This window comes from Buceros rhinoceros, unplaced genomic scaffold, assembly GCF_000710305.1.
Source record: "Buceros rhinoceros silvestris isolate BGI_N320 unplaced genomic scaffold, ASM71030v1 scaffold19054, whole genome shotgun sequence".
NCBI lineage: Eukaryota > Metazoa > Chordata > Aves > Bucerotiformes > Bucerotidae > Buceros > Buceros rhinoceros.
This window is the reverse complement of record NW_010407851.1, coordinates 1-9,830: the sequence shown is the minus strand read 5'-3', so window position 1 is coordinate 9,830 and position 9,830 is coordinate 1. Positions and strand designations below refer to the sequence as shown.

The 9,830-nt window shown below is 37.7% G+C and overlaps 1 protein-coding gene across 1 annotated transcript; it reads left to right on the top strand.

The window, feature by feature from the left end:
- Positions 1 to 240: 240 nt before the first annotated feature.
- CLUL1 (clusterin-like 1 (retinal)) lies at positions 241 to 7,085 on the top strand (the record flags this gene model as incomplete). Its single annotated transcript, XM_010134660.1, has 5 exons — positions 241 to 275; positions 1,175 to 1,284; positions 2,597 to 2,745; positions 5,211 to 5,378; positions 6,641 to 7,085. Coding segments are annotated over exons 2-5 (865 nt in total), but the record flags the coding sequence as incomplete, so codon positions are not given.
- Between the last annotated feature and the right edge of the window lie 2,745 nt (positions 7,086 to 9,830).

Genomic DNA, 9,830 nt, shown 5'->3' with positions numbered 1-9,830 from the left:
ACAGAAAACTAGCAGATTCAAATTACATTAAATTTAAAAATTTTGCCCAATGCTCCCCCTAGTGGTTTTGCCCACAGAGAAGTGCATAAAGTCTCCTAAATGCAAAATCCTCCAGCATAATGACAAAATGTCCTGTTAATAGGATTAAGTACCTTCTCATCAGATAATAGAACATGGCAAAATCCCTGACACTCCTAGCAACTAGACCAGAACACAGCCTGATCTTTTCCTGATGTGAGGAGCAATTTTGCAGAGGAGGTGTTTCAGTATTCATGGTAAATACATTGGGGTTTTTTTACTTTTCTTTGGTAATGGGTTTGTATTTCTTCGCAAAGTTAACTGTCTTTCACTATAAATGTAAAGGTACAATATTCAAGTAACTATAGATGTAAATCAAGGCTATAAATAAATGCAGGCTCTTCTTTACATACGTACTTGGAGTTGGTAACTGCATCTCCAAGAAGGCTATACCAGCTAACAAGAAGGGGCTTAAATACTGTGTTCAGTTAATCAGATGACAATTAAAAAGTGTAGTTGCTATAAAGTTGGTTTCTAAAATATAAACCTTTCTCCTCTAACTGCTCTTGCGAGGGAAATAAAGCAAATGGCATTCCTTTCTCTTATTTTGTAGGAATTTCTTTCAATCGTTTGTTTTAAAAACTGATCTAATTGCCAATTTCTTGGCACACCTATTATTGCATCTGCTCTATTAGGTATTATCCTGAAGGACAATGAAAGGAATTGCATGTTTGGAAACAAGGAAGGAGAACAACATTCTAGAAATTTCCCTTTTTAAATTTTGCAGTAATGTTTAACATGGATACATTTATAACATGAACTAAGAACGTAGTGTGTGATGAGTAATTAATGTGTTTCGCAAGGTAGAAAAGGAAAGACTGAGCTGCATAAGCTTTCAGTTTTATATATATATGTCCTGATTCTGTCACACTACTATGCAAACTCAGTGGAATTCATCTAGTTAGTCTAAAAAAATAATTACAAATAAGGTCAAGCTCATTAATCCTCTGTTTTCACGCATTTAGATAGAGATCTCAGAAACCATAGCTAAAGTAAAAATTAATGGGAACTTGAAAACTTTGTAAACATTACACCTAGGCATTTGAGCACCATGAAGATGCTTACATTTAACTGCACCAACCTGCTTCTTTAACAGAAAGAACATGAAGTCCTCTTGGTTATTTCTAATATATGTGCTATGGCTGAAAGGTCATCAGTGTGCACCAACAAGGCAGGAGGAAATTAATCTCCAGGAAAACCTGAAGCGTATGTATGCTTTTCTTCCTACGTGTGTGCTGGAAAGCCCCTGGGCCCAGATCTCCAGTCTCCTGGTGCATGTTGACTTCCACATTCACTGGTATCAAGAGGATCTGCTTTCGTTTGTGGAGCTTAGAAACCATCATATAGTTGATTACATGCATCCACATACATACAATGGGGAGATAAGAACAACGGAGATGAGAAAGTAATGAGATTAACAGATAATTACAGAAGAGTATTTTACAAAAAAGTTTATACAGAATTTTATAGGTTATTTGCTCCCTCATTGCTCATTAGAATATAAACAAACCCAAAATTCAATTCAACAAACTTTGAAATATTTTGTTTGTTTAAATAATCTTTCAAAGTGTTTATTATACAATTATATACTTCACTGGAAAAGATGGTTATTACAAATACTTGAAATAAGAAGACTTAATTTAGAAAAAAGAAGCTATTCTGCATATACTTATCTTTAAGCATGGCTTTACTTTGTGGATCAGCCATTAAATATTCCTTTGCATCAGTCTACATTAATAATATTTCTGTAACAAACAAAAAGTTAGGGGAGGAGAAGAAAGATACAAAGAAAAAGATGACTGACATGTGCTTTTAGCAATCTCAGGGTGATGCGTTCTGTACTTGTTTTGTATAGCTCCAGTGACAGTCAGAGCATTTCTTCAAAATGAACAAATATGGATAAAGGATAGGCAATCATGCAGAGCTTCAAGGTGCAACATGTGGGGTGATCCAGGATTTCACTAAAACTCCATAGTTATTACTTCACAAGAAATCTAAAGATTGCATTTTTATGAAAGCAGGTTGAAGGCACCTGTAATCTACAATTTCAAAATGTAAAGGAAAGCTGTCACAAGCTCCTTTCAGAACAAAGATAAATATATAGGTTGTGTCATTAGAAAACTGATGAGTAATCCTTGGAGATATCTAAAACCCAGGATGAAGTCCTGAGCAACCTGCTCTAGTTGACCCTGCTTTGAGCAGAGGGGGTTAGACTTAATAATCTCCAGAGGTGCCTTCCAGCCTCACTAACTGTTCTGGGATTTAATGATCAGCAGTGGGACAGCTGGGTATGCAGCTTGAGTTACACACAGCTGATCACTGGCAAGGCTCTGGGCCAGATTCTTATTGGATGGAAATTGTCTTGGTTCTCTGTTATTCAACATTCACTATCTCAAGATTTGGCTCTGACAACTGTAGGGCAACACAGAGCTGTTTAATTTTCCTTCATCATCAGTGCATGACAATTTGTGATAGTGTAAATTCTGTTCAAGTCACTATATAATTTGGCTTTTTTTAGTGTTATCTGAAGCTGGAGAGAAGTATATAGATGAAGAGGTAAAGAAAGCTTTGCTTGGTATTAAGCAGATGAAAATCATGATGGAAAGAAATGAAGATAAGCATATAGATCTAATGAAAACCTTGAAGAAGAGCAGCAAAGAAAAACAGGTAACTGAAGTGCATCTGTTTTTTTTCATTTGCATTTTTGTTAAGTTGTGGCTATTTTTAATTAAAGATGAAGCAGGTTGTACATGGATTTGGCCTACCTCCTGGAAATAGTACAGCATGCCATCGTGCTTAGGCCAATAAGCAACCCAGAAGGGATGCCTTGTTGTCTCCCCTTTTCTGCCAAGAATCTAAACATTATATATGTACACTCTGAGCAGCACACATCTCTTTTTGTTGTCACAGGATTGATAGGAAATCTGCTTCTGCCCCTTTCCCTCACTAGCAGAAGAAGCCTATGGTACGTCTATAGAGGTTCTCACTGCCTGTCTCCTGGAAGCAGAAGTTGGGCCAATAGACATCCTTTACTAGACTCAGAAACCTCGATGTTCACACTTCAGAAGTTAAAACATTAGTTTATTCATCAATTTCTTAAGAAAGAGCTTACCTGCTGGCAAGACCCTGGCAGACTGAGGCTTCAACCTGCGGAAAGCTTTCAGACTGTGCTGGAATAAAGCACCGAAAAAGAGCATCACCTGTATCACTGGTGCCTCTTCCAGACTGCGCAATTATTTTGAAAGATAGAGGTGAAGAGTTTCTGTCTTTCCTCAGAACTGCAGCTTTCTAACTGAGTGGCACGCTGTTAGTTTTTCCCTGTGGCTGAATGCCTAAGCTATTTCTAAAATGAAACTGAAAGAGTGAACTAGACAAAATACAGCTGAATTACCACTAGTTAGCAAGTTACTTTCTCTCAGCCGATCTTGGTTGCAAAGTAAAACATGTCATCTGACACAACCTTTCTTGAGATCCGAGCTTTCTGATTTTATTCTGCAGTTGGGAGGTAACCAGCAGCAGCCTAGGTATAGTCAAGCTGATTGTGACCACCATGTGGAGATACACAAGTTCCGTAGCAAAAGAAGACATTAAATATTGTATGTGGACTCATATGTAGCTGTGGAAAGACACAACGTGTTGAATATCACACTTGCTGCTTATTTCTAGAAATCCACTGCTTCACCGAATTCACAAAGAGGCAACTGCAAGCAACTGTATAAAGGGTTTCTGTGCAGAAGGTCCAGCAGCTCTGCCCTGCATGTCTTCATACACCCCAGGCCACAAGATGTTTCCCAGCTTGCTTGCAAACTTCAGGCTTTCAGAAAAATATCAAAGCCACAAATGATAATGTGCTGTAGAGAAAGTACAAGTGATCAGATGAATTTCTAGTGTTCTAGTGCAGTGCCTAGGCTCAGAGCCTTGTGACCCTAGGTTCCTAAGATGTAGAGAATATTCTATATTTAAAAAATAGAAAGTTCTTAACTATTGCTTTCACTGGAGTTGAAGGAAAATTCTATCTTGGTCCAACATCTGATAATTAGTTTAAACTATGTATTAGCAAGCCCCAAAGTATCTGATATCTTTCTGATGTCTTTAGGAACACCAGCACAGTCTCATGACCTACTCTATTGTTAGCTCTTAGCGGATGATTTCATTTACATAAGAATTATATCCACAGTTCATAAAACACTGAATAAATGTTTTAGAAAGATCAATAAGTAATTGAACATAGACTATAAATACCACAGTTGTCTCCACCAAGCACATTCTGACAGAATTTTTCTTTTCTGTCAGCCTCTTCCCTATTGAAATGCTGCCAGAAAGGAGTAAGACTGATCAATTAAAAGGTTTCTGTCATACTTAGGAATAACTTTGAACATTGTCTGGAAACCTAAGCTATTAAAATATCTTGTACTTCCAGAAAGAAATTAAAGACGTGCAATCTACTTCAATAGGAAGAACTCTTCTGGTTTTCCATTGCCAAGTCTAGTCTAAAATGGTGCTTCTGATCTGCTCAGCTTTGTGCTGTACTTGATGAGAATGATCCAGTAAATAGAAGCAGCATTGTAAACTGCATCTTGTTTCCCATCATATGGAATGAGTGCCTCACAATTCCACAAGAGCAGGAAGAAAACCCCTCACTAGTCTTTTGATTATTATAATCCCAAACAGAGGAAATGCTATATTTTTACATATTTCTGCATTAGAGAAAAAATTTATGTATTGCAAGGACAACAGAGCAAAGCAACAAAAAAGGGCTATTTGTGGAACAGATGAATACTGCAGATATGATATGGAAAAAAAAATGATACAAGTTTCAGCACATGACCTTGTGAGAAGCCGAATGGTTATTGCACAGAAAAACCTATGTTTTTCATAACCTCAAAGATCCAGGTAGAGATCTATTTGTTTTTGTAGGCTGTGCCCTCTGAGAGAATGGCTTCAGAAAAACCCTACTAGGAAAACTTTTTCTATTTTCAGTTGCCTCCATATGAGACTGCAGTTGAGAAGAAAACCTACGCTAACAGTTAGGGATTAGCAAAAAAACCAAAACATAAACAGCCAAAATTATGATCAACTTTGAGGTAAGTATTTAGAATATTAATCTGAAAATTGTCTTTTTTTTTACTTAGCAAGCTTTGCAACTTATGGATGAAGTAAAGGAAAGATTAGAAGAAGAAGAAAGACAATGTCAAGTATCCTTGAAAAATTTATGGGATGAATGTGAATCTTGTTTAGAAAGTACTTGTGTGAGATACTATACAGCTTGCAAACATCATTTGTCAACATTTAGAAGAAAGGTAGGAAGAAATTTTGTATCAAAACTGCACAACTACTGGTTCTGAAATTTTAGCCATCACATCCCCAAGCACTGAAACATACAATAACTTACAAATAGTGCATCATAGTATGTTACAGAAGTGACAAGCTTTAGAGCAAAGGTGTTTAACATTTGTGCATATTCTTAAAATTATTCAGGTAAAAATGAGGAAGATTTTAAATTTAAGACTATTGGTGATACTTTTGGCTTTTTAGATACCTTTCACGGATATCTTAAATGCATCTCTTGGACTTTCAAGAGTCTGTGGATGTCAGGTTGAAATCATTGCAGTTAAAGTCATATACTGCACTGTCAGTCTTTGACCCTCTTGGTAACTTCCTCAGTGAGCTATACGGTTTATCTGAAGTAAGAAATGTGTTGTGACTTAAATTATTTTTAAAAAAGAGGACAAAGATAATAGCTGTGATGATGACACACAGGGGCAATACTGGCTTAGGCTGTTCCTGCAGTTCTGTTTCACAATTCACCTTCCCTCTGAGCTGCAGTAGCAGTCAGATTAAGCAATGGATATGATTACAAAAAAAAAAAGTATATGTATACGAGCTATATGTTTGTGTTTGGCAGTGTGCTTTTCAACACTCACCAGTTTTCTAATGCCACTAGGCTCCACAAAACACTGCATCTGCTCAGGAAAAGGTAGAGAGTGCCTTTAGCACTTTAGCTTTAGCACGGAGCAGGAAACTAGCAGCTAAGACCCAGGAACTGGGAACACTGTAAAGCAGAGTTGCCAGTCAGCCTCTTCCATCATCAAACCATGGACTTGGAGCCACTGTTTCATTGATTTTAATGGTTTTCAGTTTGCACAAGGATGTGAGAACTTGGCCATTGGAGAGAAAGTGTAGGATGTTTACAGATCACAGAGGGAACAACTGCATTCTGTTCCCTACACTGCACAAAACTGCCATAGAAGTGTTTCCAAGATAAAGTCCAAATTGTTTTTTGGAAGAAACCCAAACACTGATACTAACTTCGAGCCTCCACACATTAAAGGCCTGCTAGCAACCCTTTTACTCCAGATCTGATTTGGAGCTAATGACTTAGACTGAATGTACTTTCACTCTAAAGAGTCTAGTGTCTTAAATTACTTTGGAGAATGTCTGCAATTATTAAGTGGGCATTGTTCCTATGGGTATTTGAAAGGGAAAAATGAGAGCCATTTCCCTGAGAGATGAAAAACTGAAAACTTGATGGTCAGCTGATCTATCTCCTTCTTATATGCAGGTTGAAGATTTTTTGAGGAAAATACCTCCACTCATTTTTACTTTTCATGAGGATCAAGGAAAATACATCCCGTTTAATGAAAAGCCTGAGAAAGAGGATACTCAGCTAGTAAAAATGGAAGATTTATTTAGCCAACTATTATTGGACATGGGCTCAATATTTGACAAAAGTTTCATTTTTTTCAAGCAGATGCAAAAAGATTTTGACCAGTCTTTTCAGACATATTTCATGTCTGATCTGGACTTGAATGAGTCCACCAGCATGCCAGCTTTACCTGAGGACCTCATCAGAAATGACAGCTCACAGAAAGGCTGGGGTATACCCAGCTTCTTTCAGAAAGTTTTTGATTTCAGTAAGACAGTGTTTGAAGGTGTCAGTGAGGTGATTATTGAAGTATTTGATGAATACAGAGGTAACAGAAGAGATGTGCCAGAACAAGCCAAAGGCAAGTGTTAGAAAATTAAAATCAACTGCACTGTCAATGACATCAAACCCCTCGGGATTGCTATGGTTAGTAATTCAGTTTGCAGTTCGATAGAGTGATACTGTGTGGAAGCACTGGAGGTTTTCTTAGTCAAACAGGCATGGGTCAAGGATGACTTTACTGGTTAAATGAAAAGGTACAAATCACCTAGAAATCTGAGAAATGTCTCAAGGGGACTTAATAGGTCCTTCATAGCCCGATTTTCACAGCAGTTCTCAAAGCTTTTGCTGGAGTTCCTCAAGAGCGCTTGAATTTATGACAGATGCAGGTTTTCATAAGGCTGACTGACAAGTCTGATCTCAGCGTTTGCCACTTGTATCATATATTGACATGTCACCAATTCTAAAAAATGAGGGTAGTTCTGTACAATGTCAAGGCATACCCTCGCCCTTGCCAAATGGCATTCAAGTTCAGACAGAGAGCTGCAATGCAGTGTCCCAATCAAATACAGTCCAGCCATCAGGTTTTCCAGTGACCAAAAAATTCTGGGCATAACATTGATTTCAGACAATAACTCTCAATGGAAATAAAAATCTATGGTGAACTTTCAGAATGCAAATAAGCCTTATCCTTTGTGCCTTACTAGTGAAAATAGAAAAATCATGCGTCATTCAAATGCTGGTGTCTGTCTATAAGGAGATCACAGCAAGCACATGCCATACCTCTGGATGGCAGGTGACATACTCATTATACGGTCATCAGAAACTATAAAGTTAAATGATTCTTCAAAAGCTTTTTTATTTTTTTCCTGTATCATGACCCATGTTACCTCAGAAATAAGCTTTGGTGCTGTGCTCTCCTCTAGCTGTACGTGATTATGACACATCTTGACTTTTAAAGGTCAAAAAAATCTTACCAGGACTTGCATGTTGTATTAATAACGTGTCATAATATTGGCAATTGTTTGGTTATTAGTGGGGAATATGCTATTATGCCTTTATAAGGAAATATACTACAGTGGTATGAATTCCCTGAAAGAAAACATGATTTGTATCTTCTCCTGACTTCTATTTTTAATGTTTTATTCTTTTTTTGTTGGGGGGGGGAGGGGGAAGGAGGAAATTTATGCCAGGTATTTTGGATTAAGGGAAAGAAATTAAACTCTAGCATACAGAGTAGGTAACAAATGTATATTTATCAAGATCTTAGGCTTAATGGCAGTCTAAAAAATACTGTGACTTCATTCTAGACCCTGACAGAAGTGACATGTTCTCAAAAATTGCATCAGGGCACGAGAGACCTCCATGCAAGGAGCTTCGGGAGAACTCCTTTAGATGCCCACAGTTTCATGAGAGATGTCAGAAATGTCAAGACCATCTTTTGCATGGTAAACAGCTATTTTCCATTTGGTTTTTTTTTTTTCCTTTAATGCATTGATCACTGGTTTGTAGATTTTGAGGTTGTCATTTTCTACTGTGCTGTTTTCATATTTTTGGAATTAACATTCAGTCATTGATTTCTTACTGTAACTATGAATACAAACATATATTCCTCATTCCAGACGATTTTGATTACCTTTCCCCACTGCCTCCACAGACTGTCAGTATAACTCAGTTGTTAACATACCACTGGAGGTCCAAAAAGTTCTGCCCTCTGTAACAAAATACCTGCATAGTTTGTTAGAGTTGCCATCCTGCAGGGAAGTAAGAGGTCAGGCAGTAACTGGTCCTGGCTGGGTGCTGAAGTGCTGAGCAGAAAGTGAGAAGTTCAAACTCCTGATGCTCGCTTCTCCTGCAGACAACCAGATACAATGTCAGGCAGGTCCTCACAAGGCAAGCAAGTGCTGAAGAGCTGATAGTCAGTCTTTGTTGAACCATGTCAGCAAAGAGGGTTGACTTGAAGTACAAAAAGGGGTCTGCTTGTTAGTACATAAGGAGATGGCAAAGCTCTAGTATGCACCCTCCACGGGCACCTGGAAAAATTCAGACTGCATCACAGAGAATTGCCCTCAGGACTCCTGCTGCAGCATAACATATCTGTAATTCCAGAATTATTTAGGCCTTAAAAGTGGCAGACTATGCTTAAACTCAAATGTCTTAAAAATATCTCCAGTGGTGTAAATATTAATGATCCAATGATACATTATGAAAAGAGTATCAGACTACTTCCATCTCACTAAAAAAACCTTTTTGTATCTGTCGTTACAGTACTATCAGCCTGAAGGTGACCTTTGACGGTCCTGTTTGATAGAGAATAAACTGAATTTTTCCATAGTAATTCTTGTATAGATTTAATATAATGTTTCTGTTTAAAATCCATACTTCAGTAAAGAAAAAACCAGCAATCCTTGGTTCTGAATTCATCACAGATGATACTAGTCACATACTAATGTCTATCTATTGTTAGATAAATATTAGGCCATAACACTCAATAGGAATACTTACATACAGGTTTTTTTGTAATAACCCGTATCATAGAATCGTCAAATGGTTTGGGTTGGAAGGGACCTTTAAAGGCCATCTAGTCCAACACCCCTGCAGTGAGAAGGCACATCTTCAATAAGATCACATTGCTCAGAGCCCCGTCCAACTTCACCTTGAACGTTTCCAGGGATGGGGCATCTACCATGTCTCTGGGCAACCTGTGCCAGTGTTTCACAACCCACATCACAAAAATACGTTTTCCTTCTATATAGCTTTAGTTTAAAACTCTCTTTTAGTTTTAAACTATTACTGCTTGTACTATCACAACAGGCCTTGCTAAAAT